The sequence below is a fragment of the Macroventuria anomochaeta genome (genome assembly GCF_010093625.1).
Source record: "Macroventuria anomochaeta strain CBS 525.71 unplaced genomic scaffold BU25scaffold_25, whole genome shotgun sequence".
Taxonomy (NCBI): domain Eukaryota; kingdom Fungi; phylum Ascomycota; class Dothideomycetes; order Pleosporales; family Didymellaceae; genus Macroventuria; species Macroventuria anomochaeta.
The window spans coordinates 331,433-354,816 of NW_022985386.1; the positions used below are offsets into that span (position 1 = coordinate 331,433).

The 23,384-nt window shown below is 50.9% G+C and overlaps 9 protein-coding genes across 9 annotated transcripts; 5 read left to right on the plus strand and 4 right to left on the minus strand.

The window, feature by feature from the left end:
• Nucleotides 1-1,695: 1,695 nt before the first annotated feature.
• On the minus strand, nt 1,696-3,984 carry BU25DRAFT_396927 (ICE2-domain-containing protein). The gene is made up of 3 exons (XM_033704852.1): nt 3,003-3,984; nt 2,764-2,952; nt 1,696-2,714 (listed from the first exon to the last, which is right to left on the minus strand). The coding sequence occupies exons 1-3, from the start codon at nt 3,519-3,521 to the stop codon at nt 2,094-2,096; spliced, it is 1,329 nt and encodes a 442-aa protein (XP_033559750.1). The 5' UTR covers nt 3,522-3,984; the 3' UTR covers nt 1,696-2,093.
• A 285-nt stretch (nt 3,985-4,269) lies between these two features.
• Nucleotides 4,270-5,383, plus strand: BU25DRAFT_345763 (putative UPF0160 protein C27H6.8; the record flags this gene model as incomplete). Its single annotated transcript, XM_033703062.1, has 2 exons — nt 4,270-4,331; nt 4,387-5,383. 2 exons carry the CDS (start codon nt 4,270-4,272, stop codon nt 5,381-5,383), a joined length of 1,059 nt encoding a protein of 352 aa, XP_033559751.1.
• A 678-nt stretch (nt 5,384-6,061) lies between these two features.
• On the plus strand, nt 6,062-7,436 carry BU25DRAFT_412599 (MSF1-domain-containing protein). Its single transcript, XM_033706831.1, has 2 exons — nt 6,062-6,599; nt 6,709-7,436. Exons 1-2 carry the CDS (start codon nt 6,447-6,449, stop codon nt 7,150-7,152), a joined length of 597 nt encoding a protein of 198 aa, XP_033559752.1. The 5' UTR covers nt 6,062-6,446; the 3' UTR covers nt 7,153-7,436.
• A 1,725-nt stretch (nt 7,437-9,161) lies between these two features.
• BU25DRAFT_492826 (aerobic respiration control sensor protein-like protein arcB) lies at nt 9,162-13,474 on the minus strand. Its single transcript, XM_033711668.1, has 9 exons — nt 12,388-13,474; nt 11,722-12,220; nt 11,458-11,669; nt 11,197-11,402; nt 10,716-11,149; nt 10,274-10,668; nt 10,175-10,226; nt 10,064-10,123; nt 9,162-9,928 (listed from the first exon to the last, which is right to left on the minus strand). The coding sequence occupies exons 1-9, from the start codon at nt 13,327-13,329 to the stop codon at nt 9,204-9,206; spliced, it is 3,525 nt and encodes a 1,174-aa protein (XP_033559753.1). The 5' UTR covers nt 13,330-13,474; the 3' UTR covers nt 9,162-9,203.
• Nucleotides 13,475-13,970: 496 nt separating this feature from the next.
• Nucleotides 13,971-14,729, plus strand: BU25DRAFT_460284 (uncharacterized protein; the record flags this gene model as incomplete). Its single annotated transcript, XM_033710345.1, has 4 exons — nt 13,971-14,064; nt 14,126-14,365; nt 14,448-14,591; nt 14,647-14,729. 4 exons carry the CDS (start codon nt 13,971-13,973, stop codon nt 14,727-14,729), a joined length of 561 nt encoding a protein of 186 aa, XP_033559754.1.
• A 162-nt stretch (nt 14,730-14,891) lies between these two features.
• On the minus strand, nt 14,892-16,039 carry BU25DRAFT_345541 (methylisocitrate lyase; the record flags this gene model as incomplete). Its single annotated transcript, XM_033703052.1, has 4 exons — nt 14,892-14,981; nt 15,028-15,242; nt 15,292-15,558; nt 15,610-16,039. Coding segments are annotated over 4 exons (1,002 nt in total), but the record flags the coding sequence as incomplete, so codon positions are not given.
• Nucleotides 16,040-16,612: 573 nt separating this feature from the next.
• On the plus strand, nt 16,613-18,245 carry BU25DRAFT_345785 (MFS general substrate transporter; the record flags this gene model as incomplete). The annotated part of the gene is made up of 5 exons (XM_033703063.1): nt 16,613-16,690; nt 16,745-16,977; nt 17,031-17,299; nt 17,356-17,998; nt 18,050-18,245. The coding sequence occupies 5 exons, from the start codon at nt 16,613-16,615 to the stop codon at nt 18,243-18,245; spliced, it is 1,419 nt and encodes a 472-aa protein (XP_033559756.1).
• Nucleotides 18,246-18,325: 80 nt separating this feature from the next.
• On the minus strand, nt 18,326-21,123 carry BU25DRAFT_115833 (uncharacterized protein). Its single transcript, XM_033700386.1, has 4 exons — nt 20,918-21,123; nt 20,186-20,866; nt 19,251-20,123; nt 18,326-19,195 (listed from the first exon to the last, which is right to left on the minus strand). Exons 1-4 carry the CDS (start codon nt 21,003-21,005, stop codon nt 18,477-18,479), a joined length of 2,361 nt encoding a protein of 786 aa, XP_033559757.1. The 5' UTR covers nt 21,006-21,123; the 3' UTR covers nt 18,326-18,476.
• On the plus strand, nt 21,009-21,928 carry BU25DRAFT_115791 (uncharacterized protein). The gene has a single exon (XM_033700385.1). The coding sequence runs from the start codon at nt 21,243-21,245 to the stop codon at nt 21,774-21,776; it is 534 nt and encodes a 177-aa protein (XP_033559758.1). The 5' UTR covers nt 21,009-21,242; the 3' UTR covers nt 21,777-21,928.
• The last annotated feature ends 1,456 nt before the right edge of the window (nt 21,929-23,384 follow it).

Below are 23,384 nucleotides of genomic sequence, written 5' to 3' on the forward strand. Positions count from 1 at the left end.
ACACGAAGACTGGCGTGTCTGCGCACACATGAGCACTGTGTCGGAACCTCGAGCAAGCGCTCTGGTCTTATCAATCTTTGCTCCTCTCGGCACGCTGACTGGCTCCAGGAACAGGGAGCGCCAGAGACTGTACATCACGATGTTGTGGTTTTCAGCCTGAACCAAGCACTAAAGTCTGCCTCGCTGCGCTCAGATTCGAAAAGGGCTGTGGACTCCTGCAGATCATGTCCAAATCGTAGCCTCTTGGTCAACTAATGGTCATGTCAGAACTTCTCAAGATCTAAGGACTCAAAAGACTGGTCGGCTTCCACATATGTCGGCTTTTGCTGCTCTGGAATCATAGCTTCGAACAAGATGACTTTGTCTGCGTGGTCCTCTGCGCCTCTTCCTTCGACATTGAAATGAAGATGTACTACAATTATATTGTCTGCTTCACAAGTCTCATATCTTGAAAAGGCATATGGGAAACGCTACACCTTCCAGCGACTAAAAATCAAAACCGCAACTTTCAGGACTCATGTCTGTCGCGACTCGGAAGTCAAGATCCACTTATCTCTCAGTCTCGCACGTCGGATCATCTGCTCGCTCTTCGTATTTGTCTTACGTCAAATTGCGGGATCGAACGAAACATGTTCTGTGCTTGTCTTCGCCAGAACTCTCAGTCATTGCAGTCTATGTATGGCATGAATCTGTTCTGAGCTTGAATTAACATTGAGCATGTAACAATCCAATCATTAGTAGAAGTGACAGTGAACATGAAGTAATTGATGCGGAACGAGCCTTCGGTTGCCTCACTTTGTCAACCCCGTCAGATGGCCTTCTAACCTCGATCACCAGTGAAGTAATCTCAAAAAGAGAAGCAGCGCACATACAGCACGGGAGTTAGACTTTTGACAGTTGAAAGAGGGGTTGATTCAAATGGTGGAAAAGCGATACGCGCCCACCAGCGAGCTTTCATGCACCGAGACTCAAAACTCGGGCAGGGACAGAGCATGAAGCCCTTAACATCAAGCTTTGGAAGCCGTCTTTTGCCTTATCACGAGCTCAGGCGAACGCTTGCCGTAGTCATTAGACACTGTCGTACTCTTTTTGTGCCCTTTTGCAAACATCTGGAACATGTCAGGTATGCGTTGAACTTTGGTTACGGGAAGAGAGGAGACTCTAGGCCATGTTCCATCAGCCATTGTCTTTTTGGGTCACGAGTTAGCGTTATGCTTTGAGATCTGCCACAGAACTCAGAACATGCTGCACAGGCACTTAGCTTTGAGCCACGGAGGAACAGAGGACTTCGCTCCATAACCAGGTGAAGAGGGCGTTCATGGACAGGGGAAGAGGCACACATAAACTTCTCGTCTGCATTTTTGGTCCTGGAGTAAGAGATGCGAATGTTGGTGGAAGAAAATAACTGCAGCCACAAAAAGCTTTGACAAAATGGATGGATAGGAAGGCAGAGCAACACGTGGAGTACCTGTATACGAGATTTTGGCACTGAATACTTCCAGAGAGCTATGCAACCATATGATATAGCAGACGCAGCGGCAAGACATCATCTATGACGCTACGGGTTTTCGTACCAGTAACGATGTGGCATTGTCGAGAAAGAAGCAAGCATGCAGGGGTTCTGCAAAAATTTTAACGTTTCGGATTCGGTATGTTGTTGCAGCAAGGAAATGACGAGGATTGCGGAATATCTGTGTTTCATTCAAGATCTCGAATTGGGTATCTGAAAAGTGATAATGCGCGCTCAAACGTGGCGATGCTAACACAAAAGAAACAAGCCATCCTCTCGGTGCAGATATTACTGTCATGTCCGCTCAAACCGTTCCAGGTCCTTCTTCTGGCCCTGAAGCTGTGGACATTTCGCCTCGACTTCTTGCGCCAGTGATTCTTCTTGTGGCCTTTTCCAGCCTCTTACCTATTGGGTTGTCCAACTCTTACTTTCTGCCTTAATTTCCGTTGCCTTCTTTCTATCTTATATGTTGTCTGGCTTTCGCCCTCAGCTGTTGTTCTGTTCGACCGTGTTGATCGATGTTTGCTTTGATCGCGATCCTCTGCGTTGTGCAGTCGTAATGCAGGTGCTGTTCATCGTTCGCTCAATCGGTCTTCCAATGACTGGTGAGCCTGCCATCGTCGTCCGCCTTTGAAATCTGAAGTTCGATTGCGTAGAGACCCATCGTGATAGCAAGGTTGATCCACCTCCACATGTTGCCTCCTGCGTCTCCGCCCTGATTTGTCCACCACTCTCCCGTAACTGCGCTACCATCTGTACCGTTTCCACTTGCGAAGTGCTGCATCAGCAGACTGGTGTAAACTGCAATGATAATGCTAGGGCTGAACCACGTCAAGAAGCCGAGGATCTTGGATGTCTCGTCATCGTCGTCCAGGCTGGGCTCCTGTGACAGCGCTCGCGCCCCGCTCTCTCTTATGGCTGGTATGATACGCGCTGCTGCGTACATGACGAACACGCGGTATGCGAGCGAGATGATGACGGAGGGCGTAATGGTCATGACGGCGCCGACCATCAGGTTGAAACCGGTGTGGATGATGGTGGGCAACGAACCCAAAGCATGGAGGAGAGTTGTGTACGATGCCATAATGATGGGTGGTAGAGGAGGCAGAGCTGGCTCCGGTGCGGCGGTCTCTGCTGCTGTCGAGCCTGGTGTAGGCTGGTAGTCGGTGAAGATCTGGTAGATGCAGAGGGTAACGTAGGCGAACTGGACGAATGTTAGTGACTAGCTATATCTATAACGAGTTCAGACGTACCAGCAAGGCAGACTCCACTGGGTTGCCGCGCGCACTTGCGATGCCCCACCCACCGAGGAAGATAGCTGTGGTGATGGCAGCGCCAATGAGAATAGCATCAACGTTGCTGATCTCAGGGAAGGTGGTGATGCGCCAGAGGAAGTAGACGGAGGTGGAGATGACCGAGGCAGACGCGACGAGGAGACCAATCTATGCCTATGTTAGCTTCTGGGAGGGGTTCAAGACCGTCTGCATCTTACCATCCAACTGTCGCCGCGCTCTCTATTCACGACCCAGCGAGTGATCTGGCCTGCAGCCTGTATGACCAGGAGACTGCAGAAGCCCTCAGCGATCTGGAACGCCGGTGTGCTGTACCTCAGCGTCTTGTCCCAAGCGCCAATCGAGAAGTTCTGCAACAGCCCCTCAGACCCAAAGATCCAATCCTGCACCGACTTGTAGTCCGATCGTCTGCCCCCAAATGTCCTCTCGACCCAGCCTGCGTTGTTCGTTGCGTCGATGGAGAACTTGTTCAAGCTCCAGATGAGCAGTGTCGGTATTGCCAGCCATTGCGCCCAAGCTACAATGTTACAAAGGAACCATCTGAAGCGTGAGCGATCCGGTGTCGCTAGCCGCAGGCACGAGTAAAGGAAGTAGTAGACGCTAAGCGATAGCGAGAAGGCCAGTCCACATGTCCGGCCGCCGATGTCGAAGGCTAATGGGATGGTGAAGATGATGGCGCCGAGGAAGAAGGTCGACGAAAGCACGCGTGTGAACCACATCTGCAGACGCCGTTGTCGCCAAGCTTGTGCAGCGAGCGCTGCTGCTGTCGCGTGTCGTTGTTGGTTGTGACGTTCGTGTTGCTGCGTGCTTGTAGCAACGATAGCTCTTGGCGGCGGGCGACGTATTTTCACGTGCAAATGGCGCGAAGCTCCGCTGCTGGCTCGTTCGCAGGCGCAGGAAGGCGGAAAAACTCTCACGAGCGTCAGCAGGTGGGGAGGAAGGCGCAGTGATATGTGTCGGCGGGCTGCACACAGAGTGCAGGCAGTTACGTAGGTATGTTGGTGGAATCAGGCACAGATGTTGGCTATTGGTGCGTGCTGTCGCGTGCTGGCTGCACGATAATTATGCTGCAATGAGGACACGGGACGATTCTAGGCAGGCGGGAGGGGAAAAGCAGGCCGTTGAAGTTTCAAAAACCAGGAAGTGAATCGTCACCCACTTTGCCAGCACCAGGATGGCCTCCGCACGGTTCCTCGCGAAGAAAGGAAAAGGACAAGTTGCGGTGCGGTGAAGATCTCTGGGATTTGCCCAAGCCGGAATTGCGTGGCGCCCGCATCGTGGGATCTGCCAAGTCAGCCTCGACGCGGGTAAACCATTGTATCCACCGCAAGGAAACTTTCTCGAATCATATTTCTGCTAGTTTGGATGACATCGTTGTTCAGGCCAGCCTTTGCACGAAGTATCAGAGCTACACCAGCGATCTACAAGACTTCCATTCTTAGATTTACCCCAGCACAATACAGATTCATGTCCGCAGAGCACCCCGCCAAAAAGGTCAACATGTCCACCATTAAGATCGCAACGCACAAGTAGGCGCATATGCTATGCTCAATGGCACATATATTGCGTACTGACATGCTGCAGTGGTCACTTCCACGCCGACGAGTCGCTGGCTGTCGCCATGCTGAAGAACCTTCCCACCTACGTCGACGCTGAGCTCGTCCGTACCCGCGACCCAGCCAAGCTGGCCGAATGCCACACTGTTGTCGATGTAGGCGGCGAGTACGATGACAACGCGAAGCGCTACGACCACCACCAGCGCGGCTTCGACACCGTCTTCCCGGGCCACAACACCAAGCTTTCGTCGGCCGGTCTTGTGTACCTCCACTTCGGCAAAGACATCATCTCAGCCATTACTGGACTGCCAGAGGGCGCCGACCGCGATCTCCTCTTCGAGAAGATCTACACCGACTTCATTGAGGCATTCGACGCCAACGACAACGGCGTGAACGTCTTTTCGCCAAAGGACGTTGAGAAGGCAGGAATCCAGAAGCAGTTCGAGGACCGCGGTTTCAGCATCGCCAGCGTTGTCAACCGCTACAACTACGGGCCCTCCACCGGAGACGCTAGCACAGAGGAGGAGAAGCAGGCACGAGAGGACCAGCGCTTCCTCAAAGCGTCGCAGTTCGTTGGCGAGCAATTCACCATCGAGGTCACCGACCGCGCTCAGTCATGGCTCCCAGCCCGTCACAACGTCAAGGCAGCCTACGATAACCGTCTGCAGTACGACCCTCAGGGACGCATCTTGGTCCTGCCTGAGGGCATGCCGTGGGCTGACCACCTTTACACACTCGAGAAGGAGTCACAGATCCCCCAGGGCGTCGCACCGCAGGTCCTGTACGTTCTCTTCCCTGAGGACAAGCCACAGGGCAAGTGGCGCATCCGCGCTGTCAGCAAGGAGAACGGCGGTTTCCAAAACCGCAAGGACCTCCCTGATGCGTGGAAGGGTGTCCGTGATGCTGAGCTCGACAAGGTCTCTGGTATCGAGGGCTGTGTCTTTGTACACGCTGCTGGATTCATTGGTGGCAACAAGACCTTCGATGGCACCCTGGCCATGGCCAAGAAGGCGCTGGAGCTGTAGATGGGCGATAGAATGAGAAGTTTGTATGATTGGTAGTCGATGAGGTGACATTGGAAAGGAAGCATCGAAAGCTGCTACTTACCTGCATATGCATGGTCTGGCGTTCAGGCGCTTCCTACAAAAGTTATGATACCAACCACAAGTATGTGGTTATATAGACGTTAAGATCAACATGAGACACGTCCTAGACAGTTGAGATTACAATCTTTCTACTTCCTCGAACACAATGTTGCTACTGAGCGCTGTTACTGGTGACCCTCAGTAATGCTTCGCTCCTTCCTGACCAGAGAAAGAGCAGCCGTCCTGTGGACATCCAAACAACAAAACATCAAACTCACCGATAACGGCCTACATGCAAGACCCTGAACCAAACATCTCCCCGGACCGAAGGCACCGTCCCCCACGCCCCAGCCCAGATTAACTGCAAGATCACCGACAGCCAACCAGCAAATTCTGTGCGGCTGTCGATGAAAAACGTCACCGGGTGGACTCGGGCTGCTTAAAATCACGTGCATCGCTGCTCATTCGCTGACAATGACAGCTTCAAGCCCTGATTATCCGCATCCGCGGCACGTCGTTGGGCGAGCGGCTCTGTGGCGCAAATGCGCTTGCATTTTGAAGCCGATGATCTGTGGAACCGGGAACATAAGCAACTGTGGTTTCTCAACAGCTGGAAGATTCCTAAGAACTTGAACTCTCTTTTATCACCGCCTCCTTGAGTGCATCCATCGTACATCACCACATCTTCGATTTGGTTTTTCACGATCACAAGCAAATCCTGCGACCATCAAAAAGTCTCGGCTTATCATCGACCCGCAGTTCCCCGACGCCGTTTTTTCGCTCAGACGCTCCACGGCCCGCGCTCAAGAATTTCATCAAGGCTCCCCTTTCACAAGCCAGCAATCGCCCTCGCGCTCACTCTCCTCCACACACGCGCCATCAAGACTCATCGCATCAGACTCATTAACTTGAACGTCTGACACGCACCGACGCACCGGAAAACGATACCTCACACGACACCGGCCCACCTGCACACCGGCACACGACTACACACGACCTCACGATGAAGTACTTTCAGCAATCGGTCGACTTCGACTACTCGTGGGAGGAAGTCTCGACAAGTAACTGGCAAAAGTATGGGCCATGGAACGAAAAGACACCGCACGTTATCGCCGTCGACACGCTGTCTCGCTCTGTTGATCCCAACACAGGAATTGTGAGTAACTCCCTCATCACATGCCAAGCGCGGCATCCACAATTTCTATCACCAACACTTGGGCGCGTCGAACCATCACCAAGAGCAATTGCTAACACGATTATTACAGCTGCGCACAGAACGACTCATCACATGCCAACAGTCCGCGCCCAAATGGGTAACCGCCATCCTAGGCGGCGTCGACACCTCCATGGTCTATGAGACATCCTACGTTGACCCTGTCGCCAAGAAGCTCACCATGTGCTCGATGAACATCACATGGGCCGACCTGCTCCAGGTCCGCGAAACCTGCGTCTACACACCCAACTCCGCGTCGCCGTCGAACAAGACCAGTTTCACACAGCGCGCCGAGATCACAGCGTTCTGCGGAGGATGGCAAAAGATCAAGAACAGCATCGAACAGTTCACCGTCGACCGCTTCCAGCAAAACGCACAGGCGGGCAAGGAGGGTTTTGAGATGGTTCTCGAGCGCGCGCGACAGGTGTTCCAGGAGCAGCGGGAAATCCTTGCTCTGCAGCAGGGCAGCCGGATTCTGAGGGAGGCGAAGATGTAAAGCATATGTGCCCCTCCCATACCCCACTCATCCGCCCACGAGTCATCGCCACTCCATCGACACACTCACCTCATCTCGACGATACCTCTTCGCCTGCTTCTTCTCACATCTTAGCGATTGATTACGTTTCTTGTTCACGGTCAAAAGTCCATTTCACTGGCGTTACAAAAGCATCGGAATGGCGTTTATACCCTCTTCTCTGGGAGTTTCGAAGAGCATCTAGATATGATAGATATGGTAGATCCGATACACACGACTTATTTGTAGAGTAACTGCATACACCTTACTCCTCGTTCGCTGCTTCTCACATGCCTGCGTGACTGCGCTCGCTTTTCGACCCGAGGAGCTTGTAGGCAAACGAAGCGTACCGAACAGCTCGGTTGGACGCGCGCCCGACTTTGGCACGTGCTTGGAGATATAAGATATATCAGACCTCGCGTCCTGCGCTTTCTTCCTTTTGCATCATCTCTAAACCTCTCTTGGTTTATCAGAATGCATTTATCAGAGAAGGATGTCTCCTGCTGCTCCTTCCAAAGGGACTCGTTCAGACGGCATGTCTGCCTTCCTGCTTTGCCTCCTCACGTTGAGATACGCGAACAAACCTGATCATGTGTCTGACCTGCTGCCGCTTCTGTCAAAACTCTGTTTCCACCATGCATGTGATGTTGTGCTGTGGCGTCTTGAATTCGAAACAGCGAGCAGCAATATCTACGTGTGTTTCTTGTGACAGTCGTCAAACAGCGCTCCAACTCTGGCATGCTTATCGGCATGCATTTACACTACAAATGTGGCATTGCTGCGCACACCTTGAAATGTTCTAAAAGCGTTTTGCTTCCGGCCAGATCTACAAATTCTCTGTCAGCCCTTCACCTTCCACTCTCATATCACCTCAATCCTTCTCTCAAGAGCTCGAAATCCCCACACCGGGAAGCTAGGTTTACTTGCTCCTGTCTTTCTCAAATGCGATCGGCAGCAATGTCATGTTGGCCCACGCGTCGCTGCTCTGGCACGAAAATCCAAGGCTGAGGGACTCTTTGTCCGCTCTCTCCTTTGCTCAACCCTTACATCTATACTTCGGGGCAAGAGAGGCATGCATCGAAAAGGCCATGGGCATTCGGCTGATGTCTGTCTCCTCTCATTGTCCATATTCCCACTACTGGGTCCACCATGCTTCCTAGGACATCTTCGCTGCATATATATTACGGTTTGATGACGGCCTTCCTTCATTCTTGACACCTAACAGTTCTTTCCTTCGAACTCAAAACGAGTTCACAGATGGCTTATTTTCTGGTCTCTGCTGCTGTTGCTGCTTTCCAACCTCGACTTCCGCTCTTATCAAAAGATCCCTGCCTTGTGCCACTCAAGACGCTCTGAGTCAAGAGTGATGATCGTTCAGTGCTCCTGTACGTCCGATGTTACGTTCACTGCGGCACAGCATTATTTGTAAACTCAGAATCACAGCAGCAGCGATCCATGTTGGCTTTGCTGCTGAGTTGCTCCAGAATTGGCGATATCTTCCACTCAGGCTTGCTCAATGTCTTCATTCTGTTCACAGACGAAAACGACAATAGAATGCTGCAATGTCCGGTCGTTTGCTGCAGTATCAAAACACACACCATTTCCCTCGTATTTTCCGGCCGTGGATGCACGAACCAAGGGCCTGGTACCAAAAGCGATTTCAACTCTGGTATGCTCTTATCTGACGGTTGTCCAAACCCGAGGACATCATCTTGCATATTTGTCTGGGCGTCAGCGGAAGACCTAGCTATCAAAACACATGTCCGTCCTCACACATCCGTTTGTGAACTTTGGAGGAGGATAAGGTACATGGAAAGTTGTGCCTCCTTTCTGTGTTGTTCAACCATCTTCACAGTTCTTTTGAGTATAACGAAGATGCAACACGCGAAATCTCATGTTCGGTCTTCTTCTGTCTTGTTCAAACCAAGCGTTCAGACAGAGTATCACTCGTGCATTTTCGTATGTCACAGAGACGTCTGTTCTGTTTTTGCATCAATTCTCAGTAACCATCAGACTACTACCTAACACCAGCGTTACCCTATCGTCATATGTTCGGCTGGCGCTGTATTGCGCAGTGTCTTCTGTATACAAGCACGAAGCTCCGGTATCCTGAAAGGCTTCGAGATAACATCGTCCATGCCAGCTCGTAAAGCAATCTCGACCTGCTCTGACCTGACGTTTGCCGTCACTACTATAACAGGGACATGCCCATTTACATCACCTTCTCCTTGCATTTTCCGGATGTTCGCCACACATTCGAGCCCGTTCATCACTGGCATCTCCCAATCCATCAGGATCATGTTCAGCTCATTCCCGGACCCATCTGCGTTGCAGTAGTTCGTTGTACGTAAGTACTTCAGAGCTTCGCCACCGTGGTTGGCGACTGCAACATGCATGCCCAAATTACGCAGTTGCTTCGCCAGGACGCGTTGATTGACCAGATTATCCTCAACGATGAGGATATGTAAGTCGCTATCGGGAACGGTCCTCTCCGGGGTGTTTGTACGCGATGCGTGCGGGGTGTTCTCTTCGCTGTACGATTTGCTGCGCAAAACGGTCTTGTGGGTTTTGAGGCTTAGATCAACCGCGGCTGAGCTCTCTTCGACACTCTCTCGTCGCAATGAAGTGGGGTTGCTCTTGCGGCTCTGCACGTAGAAGGAGAAAGTGCTGCCCACCTCTTTCTGTGAGGTGAAACCGATGGCACCGCCGTGCATTTCTGTTAATCTTCTCGAGATGAATAGACCCAGTCCGGAGCCACCTGTGTCCTGTGGTCAGTCTACATTTGACAAGGTGCTTATGATTCTAATGCCCGCAAGCTATGGAGAATCGTGGGATAGGCTGCCATTGCACAGCATGTTGGCTTAATTGTAGTGCGGAAAAAGAAACAGCGTACCATAGTCGATGTGCGTTCTCGGCGATGTTTGCGAGAAGCGTGTAAAGAGAAGTTGATGCTCTGTTGCCGTTGGTGAGTATTATGAAAGTTGCTGATGATCAATGGACTTACCCGCATCGGTCATGCCGGTACCGGTATCCTGTACTGAAAAGCGTACGAAAACCTTCTCCATCAGAACTCGTTTATGCTCAATCTCAGCGAAGAACTTACACTCTGACCCTGGTCCCAATCCGCCTGTAACGTTTTGGCCTCCGAGCCGCCTGACCTTGGTATGTATGCAACCCGTCCGTCGGCATTGTGGGTGGGTCGCTCAAGTGATATGCTTAAGCTGACCAGAATCTGCCTCTTGGCTTCCAATCGTGTGAATTTGATGGCGTTGGTAAGTAGGTTAATGAGTACTTGTAGAACTCTCGTGGGATCCAGCGAGACGTTGACAACGCCAAGTTCCCTGCAGGAATCGTCGATATGGAATTGCAGGTCTACACCGGCTGACTTGGCCTCTCCCTCGAACATCTTGACCGCATCTTGTGCAGTTGACTCGAGTTGGACATCGATCGGGGTCATCGCAAAGAGACCAGAGTCCAATTTGGATATAGTTAAGACATCTAAGAGCGTCAATCATGACTTCTCACTAGAAAAGGGAGTCACTTACCATCCACTATAGTCTTCATGTGCTTGGAGCACTGGACGATCGTCTCGGCAGAATCGACCGCAGCAAGCAATGTTCTTTGATAGTTTTCATCACATGTTGACTGTTGCAGGGTCTTGTAGGAAGATATAATGCTGTCAGCACACTGAATAATTGCGGATAGCGGATTTCGCATCTCGTGCGACGTCGTGTCGATGAAGCTCTCGAGTTGTCGTTTCGACTCCTTGGCTCGTGTGGCTTGCATTGCTTGCAATTGCTCACCCCACTTCTGCTGAGAAATCTCCGTTATGCAGCCGATGATTTCTAAAATTTCACCCTCCTCGGATAGCTCAGGAAAAATCGAGCACAAAACCCATTTGCGCTGTTGCTCAGGTAATGAATCATCGATACGGCTGGTGGTGGTGCACCAAGTGTTCTTCAGACGCAGTTCAAAAGACCTAGTTCGAGTCAGATCGAATTCGTACTGGCGGTGTACACATCTTACTGGGGTTCTTTTGTCACTGCAAGCGCCTCGAATTTAGCCTGGCCCAATGGGATGTACTCTTCATCGACGAGTTCTCTCCACGCTTCGTCAAGAGCAATATCCCGGTCATCAGGGCTCAAGATGTCGTACCATGCTTCGTTTTGATAGGAAAATATGCCTTCCATGTTAACGATAAAGATTCCGATGTTGCTGCGCTCCGCGAAACGCTAACGACAAAATTAGCTACCTCCGACATACACAAACCGCTGAGTCGAGACCTACCTGGAACTTCGAATGTCCGCGATCTGCCTCCTTCTGGGACTCGACTAGCTGTTGCCTAAGCTCTGATTTAATGAGCTCAGCAGTAGTGATGGCACGTTCTCGGCGTCCAATATCTTCCTGATGTGATACCATGGAAGTCAGTGATGTCGAAACTAAACGGGCCGCTACATGAACAAATTGTGAGTACTCTTCATCATACGGCCGTCGAGGATCTACAATCGTGTGAGCGAACGTCTCGATCATAGTCCATGCGGAACTACTAACTAAGACCAAGCACCATAAAACCAAGTATGGTTTCCTTTGAAGACAGAGGGTGCAAAGGACAAATGACAGCGACTTTGCATACCACACCTGAACTTTGCGGCTGCAGCCCTTTCGCCAATTGTGATGCCTCGGAGTTCTCAGTGAGGTCTATAGTGATCGGCTTATCCGCAATCGCGGCTTGTTTGAAGAGCTTGATGATGCCATGATCCTGGCGTAGATCGAGTCGTTGAAGACCGGCAGATGGCTCTTCAAGTATTCCAATGGAACGTCGAAGCCCACATTGATGCAGGCTGTCAGCTGCTTTGTTCGTGCCGGTCGAGTCCCCACTGTTGCTGTCCATCTCTGTGGAATAGAACAACGCAAATGGGACATCTTTGTTGTTGCGAGAGAACACTTGGACAGCATGTTCCCAATAGGCGTCAGGATCGTGAGCTCGAGGTAGCTCTTGGCTCAATTCCAGAAGTGTCCGCGAACGTCTCTCCAAAATCACCTCCTTAGTCTGTTGTAAAGTCAGCAGAATATATGATTGTTGCTAATTAACGATTCGATCATGATGAAACTCGCCATACTGAGGTCTCCTGCAAGCTTCTTACACGCTGTTAGGAGTATCTGTGATGTCGTGGGTACTGATATAAAGAAAATAGAGAAACACCGCTCGATACTTACAATTTCAACGACAGGTTCGTAATGGCCAATCGTTGCGCCTTCAGAGTTGAATATCGGTATAAATCGAGTGGAGAAATAAGTCTCCTCCACGTAGCCGTTACGCTTCAAAGGGAGTTCAGTATAAGAATTGTCGACAGTCTCGCCAGCCTTGTTCCGCTCTATGATTGGCTCGAAGTAGTCATCCCAAACCGAAGCCAGGACTACTCGAGCACTACGACCCATACAAGGGTGAAGACCACCAAGAAGCTCGATATACGGTTCGTTATAGATCATGATGAGTTCAGGTCCATAGAATCCAACGGCCGGTCGTGGGTCCTGCATAATCAAGCTAGCATTGCTGCGCAGTTGTGGAGACCATCCTCTCATAGGTCCTAAAGGAGTACTTGCCCAGTCGATACTGCGTGCCCAAGCAACATGAGAGGATAACTTTACTGGAGGAGGATCATCGGTCCAGTCGAATGTCGCGAAGTTCGGTCTTGAGCTCTTCTTGGAAAGTATTCCTCCGTCTGCCTTCAGTTCTTCGTCTAGAATGGAGGATTCTATGGATGTGCCACTGATGACGACCCAACGTTTTGCGATCAGACATCTCCTCCAGCTGTAGTTACAAAACGGTATAGATTCGCTTGAAGTTGAACCTTGATGATAAGACCAGTATCGAAATTGCGAGAAAGACGCTGCGTCTTCTCCAATAATATCGGCCGTGATGTCAATTCCAGTTATGGCGTCCTGTAATGAACCCGACCCTGCAGTTGCTAGCGCCGTATTCCCATAGACAAACTTGAGTCTAATGAACGAATCTCTTGCGTCTGTGATATCCAGCACAAATGTTGGCCGCGGATCGTGTTCCAGAAAGTCGAGTAGCCCTAACTCACGCAGAGAATCTGCATCGTTCGAGCTTAACGTGTGTGACAACTGTGGAGGCAGGGGCATCTCCAAATCCATGGCCGGGGAGATCGTTCTTGTTCTGCGTGGGTCGTTCCTCCAGCTGCTGGGCCAGGCTATGAGAAGGTCTTTCGGTGAAATGTACCGTCATCAGATTCGCTATGCCTGTGTAACGTGGCGAGTCTAGTAGAGAGTGAAGAATGCGATACTGGTCTGAAAAGGTCTAGCTGGCTGGAACTGCGGTCTGGACTTTGCACCTCACGAAGCTAGATCGGGTGACGTCATACCTTCTTTAGCATCTTGACATCACAGCACAATTGACAGTAGCTGTAACTTCGTGAGCGACAGAGGCAGGTAACTCTTTTAACTATTGAGACTCTATTTGGATTTCTGATCGCTATCTTGCTTGCGACATATGAGGATGTCAGTGTTCTTAAGAATGAGTTACCTTGTTCCATGGACACGGTACCTTCGCGTCCCATCAAAACCATCAATGCAGCATCAACGCAACCCCCAAATGAAGGCCAAGCTATTCACGACCAGCCATTATAGACGCTGTTGCGTCAGAAATCCGCGACTCAAACCCCAATATCAATCTCGCTGACGTGATCGTGGACCCCTACCAGGACTCTGTTCGTAAAGCGGCAGATGAGATCAAAACCCTGGTGCCACGCATCGATGTCCTAATTAACAAAGCGGCTATGGTTACCAGCAAGCGCATCATGAGCCCCGAGGGCATCGAGGGTCAGTTCACCGCCAATAATCTCGGCGGCTTCCTCCTGACCAACTTGCTAGGTAAACATTTTCCTACGAACCGCAAAGCCAGGATCCTCAACGTATCATCTGAAGCCCACAGAGCCAGCTAGCTCCATCCAATTTAGCGACTGGGACCTTCTCAAAAGCGATGCAGAGATTCCTGAGTCAGAACGTGGGCCCGACCGTACTGGCTGGTTGCCAGCAGAGATGCTGGAGGTAGTCGATGGATATGACGGAAACAGAGCATACGGACAGAGCAAGGCTGCCAACATTCTGACGAGCGTGGAGATCAACAAGAGATGGACAGAGAAGGCGGTAGCCTATAGTTTGGATCCTGGAGGTATGTTGTATGCAGTTTCGTCGAAGATACCCACACTATGAAGAGGTCGAAAACGCCCTGGGACTTGGCTGACATCTACTAGATACCCTAACCGACGGCAACCGCAATTGTGGTGGTGAGGCTGTCGTCAAAGAGGCTATGGCAATAATCCATGGTGCGAACATGAAGACTTTTGATCAAGGTGCATCGACGACTTTAGTCGCTGCTCTAGCTCCTGCACTAAACGGTGAGTAACGTTGAATCAAAATAGCTTGCTTTGCTTCTGACACTTGGGGAAATAGAGTACAAGCACAACCCGTACTTGTCGCATTGTCAGTTTGGACAGGCTGCTGACTGGGCCACCGATAAAAACGCCACGGAATGAATGTGGGCTCTGAGTGAGAAGCTTGTTGGGCAGACTTTTCCTTATTATGATTTTAGACTTAGCTTCTGCACCTTCAACCTGTTGCGGTTCAAGATCGACGTCGCAGCTTCTGGTTTCGAGGTAGTTTGCCAAGCGTACTAGGTACCAGGCGATGGCAACTCATCAATGCCCATTCGTTCCATTGGTGCCACTCGTCGTTACTGCACCATTCACAAGTCCTCTTTCATTGTACTTGTATCTTTCTTCCTCGTCCTGCCTAGCGTTAGCTTTGTCGAGCGCAGCACGGTGTACGACTTACCCAGTATCTGTTGAACCCCACACCTTCACAAACCTCGGAGTAAGAAAGTATCATCGGTGGCGCACCCTCCGTCATGCTCTTCTTCAGTGCTTCTAGTGTCTCACGGATGCTCTTCAGTTTCGCCGCAACCAGTGTCCAAGGATACGCTACAGCACAGAAGCCGAGCTCAGCGAGACTCTTTGCAGAGAGGTTCTGGGTTAAACCACCCTCAATGACTAGCAATGGTAAGCATCGATCAGTGTCCGCTAAAACATAACGACTTACTGTTGGCAAACACAGGCATATCTAGCTCCTTGACACACTTGCTCATAGCTTCACGGTCGGGCAACGCTTCGACGAATACAGCATCGACACCGATACGCTTGAACTCCTTAGCACGTGTCATAGCTTCGTCCCAACCGAGAATGAGTGAGTCGGTACGCGCAAGAACAAAGATGTCTTTGCCTTCGTTTCGAGCATCGCAAGCAGCCTGCGCACGAGCGAATGCTTCTCCTCTCGAAACGACTGCTTTGCCTTTCGTGTGGCCACACCCTACAGATCAGATCAGCTAAATGTCCTCTACACCACATGTTGACAATATACTTTTCGGCCATGTCTGGTCTTCCACCATAATGCCCGCCGCACCAGCCTCTGCGAAACACTGCACCGTCCTCTTGACGTTCATTGGACTGCCGTAACCGGTGTCTGCATCGGCCATGACTGGTACTGATACCTGTCGTACAGCCTCTTGGATCTTGTCGCACATCTCTGCCATGGCGATGTAGCCTGTGTCAGGTAATCCGTATGAGCTAGCGCAGGGGTATCCGGCAAGGAAGATCATAGGAAAACCGGCCTCTTCGACAAGGCGAGAAGAAAGTCCATCGTAGCTACAAGCATGTGCGAGAATCTTAGATGGGTCGCGGTAGGCTTCGAGCATCATTGTGCGAAGTCGGGATGCTTGGAGGGAGGGAATGCGTCCGCGGACGTTGGGGAGCGTGATGTTCTCATTAGTGGTTTGTCCTGGCTTTCCAGACTTGACGATAGATCGTTGATCGAATTGGAACTATCGTGAAGGTCAGCATTGATATCGCGCCATTAACTTCGTGTTCCAGAGATGCTCACAGGGTAGGGAACGGTGCCAACGATGGACTTTGACATCTTGTGAAGTATGTAAGGTTAGGTTGGATGCAATTGCTGTTCAAACTTATATTTATGTTATAAGAGAATAGAGCATGTTGGAAACGATTTATATGTACATGTGTACGGCAATGCGTTCGAAATTGTTATTGCGTCGACCGGAAACCTGAGGATAATTGGTGCGGAGAACCCTTAGATTTCCCAGTGGGTAGGAAAGCACCGGATACTTTAAACTTTCCGCATACAGTCCGGGGTAAAATCTGGGGAACCTCGCTTATCGTTCCTATAGCCTGCATTCCGCAATGCGACAGCGGAGGTTAAAAGTCGCCTGATGTTCGTATCATTTGCAGGCATACCAGGTTCCATTACTCAATTAGTTGACCTGACTCTTTGTATTGTATTGCGTTGACCTTACCTGACAATGGTCGATATCGAACAAGGAAAGCCTGAAACGCGAACTACCGAGTACATGGAGTCGACAGAGTCAAAGGAGGAGACTCAGACGGTACCAGTTGCTGAAGATGTTCAGGCTCGCATTCGTCGTAAGGTACTAGATCCAAACTGACCGCCGTTTATAGTCTCTGCTCACTGATCTCTGCAGTTCGATAAGAAGATGTTGTCCATTGTGTGTCTGCTCTACGTGCTCTCATATCTTGATCGAGGCAACATCGGCAATGCAAAGACTGCCGGTATCCTTAGAGATCTGCACCTCAGCGACAACGACTGGGTCTGGGTACTTCAGGTGTTCTACATCGTTTACGTCCTGTTCGAATGGACACAGCTCTTCTGGAAAATTCTTCCGGCACATGTCTACGTCGCTGTTCTGTGCTTTCTGTGAGTAGAGCTACACTACTTATCCACAAAACATTGCACTAATCTCATGCCAGCTGGGGTGCAGCGGCGATGTTGACTGGTATGGCTCACAACAAGGCTGGCCTGATGACTGCTCGCGCGTTCCTGGGGTTCTTTGAGGCTGCTTTCGGAGCTGGTGCGCCCTACTTCCTGTCGCTTTTCTACCAGCGCCGGGAGCTGGGCAAGCGTGTGGCCATGCTGACGGGCATGTCACCATTGGCAAACTGCTTCGCCTCGTCGCTGGCATATGGTATCCTCCACATCAAGGCATCGATCGCCCCTTGGCGACTGCTCTTCCTCATTGGTACGTCACTAATTCTTGACCCCACCCTCACTTTGAACTGACTCTCTTGCCCTCAGAGGGTGCGCCCACTGTCTTGTGTGCAGTTCTTGTCTACTATCGTCTTCCCGACTCTCCTGATACCGCCCAATTCTTGACAGACGAAGAAAAGCTGCAGGCTCGCCAGCGACTCGCGACCGTCGATCGGACTGCGAAGTCGAAAGTTAGCTGGACACAGGTATTCGCTGGCCTCACGGACTACCAGAACTGGGTCCACGCCACGATACACTTCTGCTGCAACTACTCCTTTGCCGCGCTTTCGAATTTCTTGCCGACAATAGTTCGCGACATGGGATACAGCTCTGTCAATGCACAAGGCCTTACGGCCCCTGCATACTTCCTAGCATTCTTGTGCTGCATGTTCGCCGCGTGGGGGTCTGACAAGTACGGCAAGCGAGGCTGGTTCGTTGCTGGGTTCGCCACCATGGGTACCGTTGGGTACTTGATGTTGGCTGCCATCCAAGATGAATTGAAGATTGGTCCGCGCTATGCAGCCATTTACTTCGCGACCTGCGGCATCTTCCCGGCTTTGGCGATAAACATCACCTGGCTGCTCAACAACCAGGGTGGTGACTCGAAAAGAGGTGCTGGCCTAGGTATCTTGGCAACATTCGGGCAGTGCTCGTCGTTTGTCAGTAGCACCTTGTTTCCTTCCCGCGGAGGGTAAGTTGTGGCGACATCGCACTTCTGCTCATATACTGACACTTTTCTCAGACCGTTCTACGTGAAAGGCTGTGCTGTCGGTTGCGCCTTCAGCGGACTAATCGTGATCTTGGCCCTTGGATTGCACTTCAAATTGGAGCACGAGAATTGCAAACGGAATCGGCTGTACGGAGAGGTCGAGGCGGACGCGCACGTGGACGTGACAGACGGTGGAGACAAGAACGTCAGATTCCGTTATCTGACTTAAGCTTGTTGGCCTTCGAAGGCTGCTGAGTGCGGTCCATTTCATGATGTTAGTGTCAACGAGACAGGTCTCTAACGGTTGCTCAGATGTGCTTTGAGATTGACTAATGTTACGAACAAATTGTGCAAATGTGGGAACCGTTGTTCCTTTGAAAAGCCTGGGAGACCACTTTCGTGTAGTCGCATTTCAGAGCCACATCAAAGATGTAGAATATCGTTCGTTCGACAAGAAAACTCACACTCCTAAGTTCCAAATAAAGTCCAAAGTATCATCGCCCAAACACTGCATTCCTTGGAAATTGTCCATCCCAAAAGACATCAGGCTCGCATCAGGTGGCAAACTGAGCCAGTTACTGTTCAAGATATCCGTCCCTGGCATGTTCTGGAAGTCCACGATGTCAAACTGGCCTCCTTCCAAACCACCTGCAAAGTCAGCAGGCTGTGTGGGATCAACATCTGGAGGCGTAATGTTGTGTGGCCGAGTGGACGGTACGAAGTGCTCTTGTAGTCTTGTCATGTGCATCTCAAGCAATATCGAGTATCGACCTCCAAGATGTAGGTCGTCTGGATTGCTGTTTTTGAGCGCAACGATGACTTGTTTCAAAATGTCCAGAGCGCTGCGCAGCCTCGCAGGACTGACTCCCAGACTGAGACCTTTTAAGAGGAAGATAGAGGCTGTCGTAATGTGGAGGAAGGTTCTGATCGAACAGAAGCGCAGAACATCTTCATTATACAGATTTATCGTAGTCCTCAGCGTAGTCAGTGTGCTGTCGATCACTTTTTGGACATGGGCAAAATCTGTAGGTGTCAGCTGAAACGATGCAGAGCTTGAGATGAAGCCGCTGGACTCAGCGAGAGTCCGGAACAGAATGGCTTGGAGTCCTAAGGAGTATGTATGCATGCGTGTGCTCTCGTATTCTAGAACAAGAAGGTCCGCGAGATGTGAGCCAGATGCTATGAATCATGCGAATTAGCCAGGATTTGGGTTGATACGAAGACGCAAACTCACAAAGTATATCTTTGTAATCATTTGACCACGCGGAGAGCAATGTCTGAATATGCTCTGTCATGCTAATGTAGCGACCGCTACGAATGATCTGACTTGTTGTTGCAGGGTTCGGAAACAGAAGGTCTGATATGGATCGAACAATCTTAGTCAAGCGTGTCCACGCCGTGACGAAAGGAACCCACGCGTTTCTTTGCTTATCGCTCGCTTCGTGAGATATATCCGAGTAGGCTGCTGAGTGGCTGTTGCTCGGTGTCATCATTGACCGCCGGCCAAGCCTTGAAGACAGCTGCTCCTGGTAGACATACAGGATTCTAGACAACCGAGTTTTTTGCTGTACGATTCGCCACTCGTGTTGAGGAAGGTTTGCACTTGCATTGTCATGCTTATCTTGTTCGTCAAATATCCCAAGTTCGTTGCCAAGAGACAATGCGCAGCTCAGCACCATCCAGCACATACGATCTGATCGATTGGCCGGCTCGATCACGTCCTCTCGCCACCTCGTCCTGGAAGGGTTGTCGACTATATTTCCACTCTGATCTCGTCGATCCTTTACTGTGAACAGTATATCAGAGTCCCAACCGTCACTGGAAGGAGGGGCGTAAAGAGCTCTTGGATGCCACTCAGTCAAGAGTAGCAATGCTTCGATGCTACCGAGTGTTCGCGTCTTTGCTTTCGAATACTTCTCCAACCCTAGCACAAGCCGCATAAGCAGATGCTGGAAGTGATCCCAAAGGCGCTGGTGGATCAGATAGCCGCGCGAATGGCCACCAATTATAGGTAGCGTATGATAGCGAGAGGATATGATCAGTATCATACAGGTAAGCATCGGCTCGTGCGTGACTAGTAAATAGTGATTCGATCGATCAGCATAAACTTGATGCGAGTTAGCACTTCCTCACAAAGACAGAGGGGTTCTATGGTGCAGAGGCACTTACATTGGTCCAAGATGGGGCAAAGAGGCGCAATGTTCTTGAAGAACCTGAAGATTGAGTCAGCAGTGTGGCTGTGCGCGACAATACCGCACAGATAATCATACATCTCCAGAAGCCACACAATCTCTCCTGCTGAAAGCCACCCCATTCGCACAAAGCGGTATGCGTTCCAGATTTCTGTGAGCTCACTAGAAAGCTCTGGCAATGAAGTCGAATTCATGTTTGCAATGAACGATAGTGGTGAAGCGCTTGCGTGGACGGCGGCCTGATCATTAGCGAGTGGCACGCGTAGACCGTTCACATCTGTCTCCTCTCGCTGTGCAGCCTCGAAGAGAAGATTAAGGGCATCATTGCCGTTCGAGACGACGGTGGCCATCATGGTATCGTTCAAGTCGGCACTGACTTGGCCTTGGACAGCCCCTTGAGAAGCATTTGGCAGAGCTGCTGTTGTAGGAGACGCATTCGCATCTGACGCAATGTCCGCATGAGTCCCTAGGCTCATGCCTTCCTCGTCACCGTCTTGGCTATGACCAACGTTCTGTCTCTGTCGTCTCGGGCCATGCCGTGTTACGGTGTAAGTGCAAGGACGCATCTCGCGGCGACACTTGGCGCAGGGAAGTCCGGCAGCATACTCCTCAGCGGTAATCTGACATTTTGCCTTCTTGTTGCGGCACGAAATGCATGCTGAGTGTTGAGTCAGCTACAGAAAGTCGACAGCCTGATGTAAGTTCCCACCTTTGTACGCTCGATGGTACTGAGGTTTTGCCTTCTCGCTGGACTTATTTCTTCCAATTAATCCAGGGTTGTTTCGATCGTGATCCATTGCAAATCGCCGTATCACCTAGCATGGCGACAAAGACGTGTGGAAAGCCGCGGAAACTTATGCCCTCCAGGTCGGGTCGAGCTGTACCGCTTCTCGCTGCCATTTTGCGGGGTAGAGTGTGGAGGTGGCTGCGGAAAGCACCGGATACTTTTGAGACTCTACACTCAATAATGCGGAACAAGCACGAAGCCACCCAGTTTCAAGTCGGTGGCGCATGTTCATTCATGCGCTGTGGACATGATGACAGATCGCGAAGAGGTGATGGCTTTGGTGGTTGTGGAAAAGCCACGCGCTTGCCTCTTTGGGACAATTGTACAGCTTTTTCAGCGTCGCGGCCTTGCTTATCACGGTCTCTTTGAGCCTTGCATTTGGCGGCTCCGCAGCCTTCACAGCATTAGGCTCGTCTCTTCCTTCTCCCTCAACTTCTGCTCACGCTTCTCCTGCACAACCTTCTCCTTGTATAGCTTATTAGCGTGCCTCAATTCAGTCAAGCGCTGTGTCATTGTCACGGGTATTTCCCCTTACATGTATCGGCCAGCCCTCGGATGTACTCCGGGGCTGGACCGGAGGCTCACGGGCCACCTGTATATATTCCTCACAAACCTTGAGGCTCAGCCATCAAGGATTCGTCTAACCTCATCCCATTTGGCCCCATTTGGCCCCAATCCATCCTGTGTCCGATTGCCTGCCTACAGTGACCTCACAGTCATGCTTGTTGACAAGCACCGTGTCATGCTTGTTGACAAGTGCTCACATGACCTTGCTCGTTGATGAGCTTGTCATGTGAGTCTGCTTGAACCCACTAGGCGCCAGCCGGGTGGCCTTGTTGTGCTGCGCCTTCCCCCAGGTCCCCATGTTTGGTTGGTGGTTACTTATTGCTTCTGCCATCCTGTAACAATGCAGAGCCCCGTTGCGCCAAATGGCCAAAAAGTACATCAATATCAGCAGTTCTGCTGATATTGGGCTCTGCATCTAACATATAGGCATAGTGCAAGGCACCTCCTTACACGTCCTATCGTGGGACATAGGATTGTAACAGTTTGCCTGATCTTGCTGATGGCCCTCTCAGCATTGGTTACTTCATCAATCTCTCCAAAGGTAGACTTGAGTTCAGAGATGAAGGCTGAGTAGGAAGTAAAAGGTCCAGTAAGAACAGGTTGACCTTCAGCAAGGAGTTCTTGGTACTTGGAGAGTTGAGGTTGAATCCAATCAAAAGCCTTGCCGTGAGATAAGAAGAGGCAAAAGGAAGCTTCTGAGGTTCAGTGGTAAACTCTTCAGGCCTCAGAGTGATGTAGATCCTCAGTTGGGTAATAAAGGCCAGAAGTTGTTGCTGTGTTGTGATACTGAGGAAATATTGATGATTACCAGCAATTGTGCACGGAGCCAAAGCGTGCACTGACCCCTCGCTGACGGTACGAGCGCACAGACGGTAGCGCGCGAAACCACGTGCAACGACCATTCCCAAGCCCGAGTCCTGGAAAGCTCTTCGCCACCCAGAGGCATGATGTCCTGACAACCGCCGTCAAATTCGATGGTTCGAGAACTACACAAAACCTCAAGCCACTCGTCGCACACATCGTCTCACAGGCCTCCAGCGGCACAACGGCCTGCGCCATGTGGTTGGCCAAAGCACGAGAACACAACCGTTGCACACGACTTTCAGCCGCAAGCCAACCGTCGCACGATGCTGACGTCCCTGCATCCATCTCAGCTGCGTACCTGCAGCATGCACACATTCACGTCCAACAGCATCGTGCAATGCAGGTCAAATATCGCTGATCGTCACACACCAGAAAGGGGTCCATCAACCTGCACCATTGACACAACTTCCACCTCCATGCAAGCACAACCAAAGCTATCGTTTCATCAATAGGTACTGCTATTCTCTATCTTTTGCCGCTCACAGCATCTCAAGAGATCATGAGCACATCGTTGATCCAACCAACATTGACTCATCAAACCCCCCTAAACGAGCATCCACGAATAAGTCCGGAAAGCCCTCCGATCGCGCTATCGAATACGATAGTCCCTTATCCACACGAGCTCGTTCCGCCTTGCCTCTAGTCGCGCATGGCGTAGTGCCTCACGGACACCGTTGGCAGCCTCGTAATCTCAATTCCGACTTCACCCAAAACCAGTGCGTTCCTTACAGACCTGCTCAAACAATGAGCTCTGATAGCGATAAGCAAATGCCCCCCACTATGTGGAGTCAGCGCATGCGGAGTCGGGGTGAACAGGCCGACTATTCATGGGTGATATGCTCCAGGTACGCGAGAAATTGCATGGCAACAACCATGCGCTGATTGAAGATCAGAATCACGCGTGGCAAAATTGTAACAGTGATTGACAGCATGCTTGTTAGGGGCAGTGGCGGAGCAG

Bases quoted from the DNA above. Each gene is read 5' to 3' on its own strand.
- BU25DRAFT_115791 (XM_033700385.1), top strand. From the start codon at position 21,243: ATGATGACAGATCGCGAAGAGGTGATGGCTTTGGTGGTTGTGGAAAAG.
- BU25DRAFT_396927 (XM_033704852.1), bottom strand. From the start codon at position 3,521: ATGTGGTTCACACGCGTGCTTTCGTCGACCTTCTTCCTCGGCGCCATC. The intron at 2,953-3,002 runs GTAAGATGCAGA...ACATAGGCATAG, and splicing joins AGCGCGGCGACAGTTGGATG to ATTGGTCTCCTCGTCGCGTC. The intron at 2,715-2,763 runs GTACGTCTGAAC...ACATTCGTCCAG, and splicing joins CAGTGGAGTCTGCCTTGCTG to TTCGCCTACGTTACCCTCTG.
- BU25DRAFT_412599 (XM_033706831.1), top strand. From the start codon at position 6,447: ATGAAGTACTTTCAGCAATCGGTCGACTTCGACTACTCGTGGGAGGAA. The intron at 6,600-6,708 runs GTGAGTAACTCC...CGATTATTACAG, and splicing joins TTGATCCCAACACAGGAATT to CTGCGCACAGAACGACTCAT.
- BU25DRAFT_492826 (XM_033711668.1), bottom strand. From the start codon at position 13,329: ATGGATTTGGAGATGCCCCTGCCTCCACAGTTGTCACACACGTTAAGC. The intron at 11,670-11,721 runs GTTAGTAGTTCC...ACACGATTGTAG, and splicing joins TTTTATGGTGCTTGGTCTTA to ATCCTCGACGGCCGTATGAT. The intron at 11,150-11,196 runs GTAAGATGTGTA...GACTCGAACTAG, and splicing joins GCAGTGACAAAAGAACCCCA to GTCTTTTGAACTGCGTCTGA.
- BU25DRAFT_115833 (XM_033700386.1), bottom strand. From the start codon at position 21,005: ATGGATCACGATCGAAACAACCCTGGATTAATTGGAAGAAATAAGTCC. The intron at 20,867-20,917 runs GTGGGAACTTAC...CTCAACACTCAG, and splicing joins GTACCATCGAGCGTACAAAG to CATGCATTTCGTGCCGCAAC. The intron at 19,196-19,250 runs GTGAGTTTGCGT...CATGATTCATAG, and splicing joins TGATTACAAAGATATACTTT to CATCTGGCTCACATCTCGCG.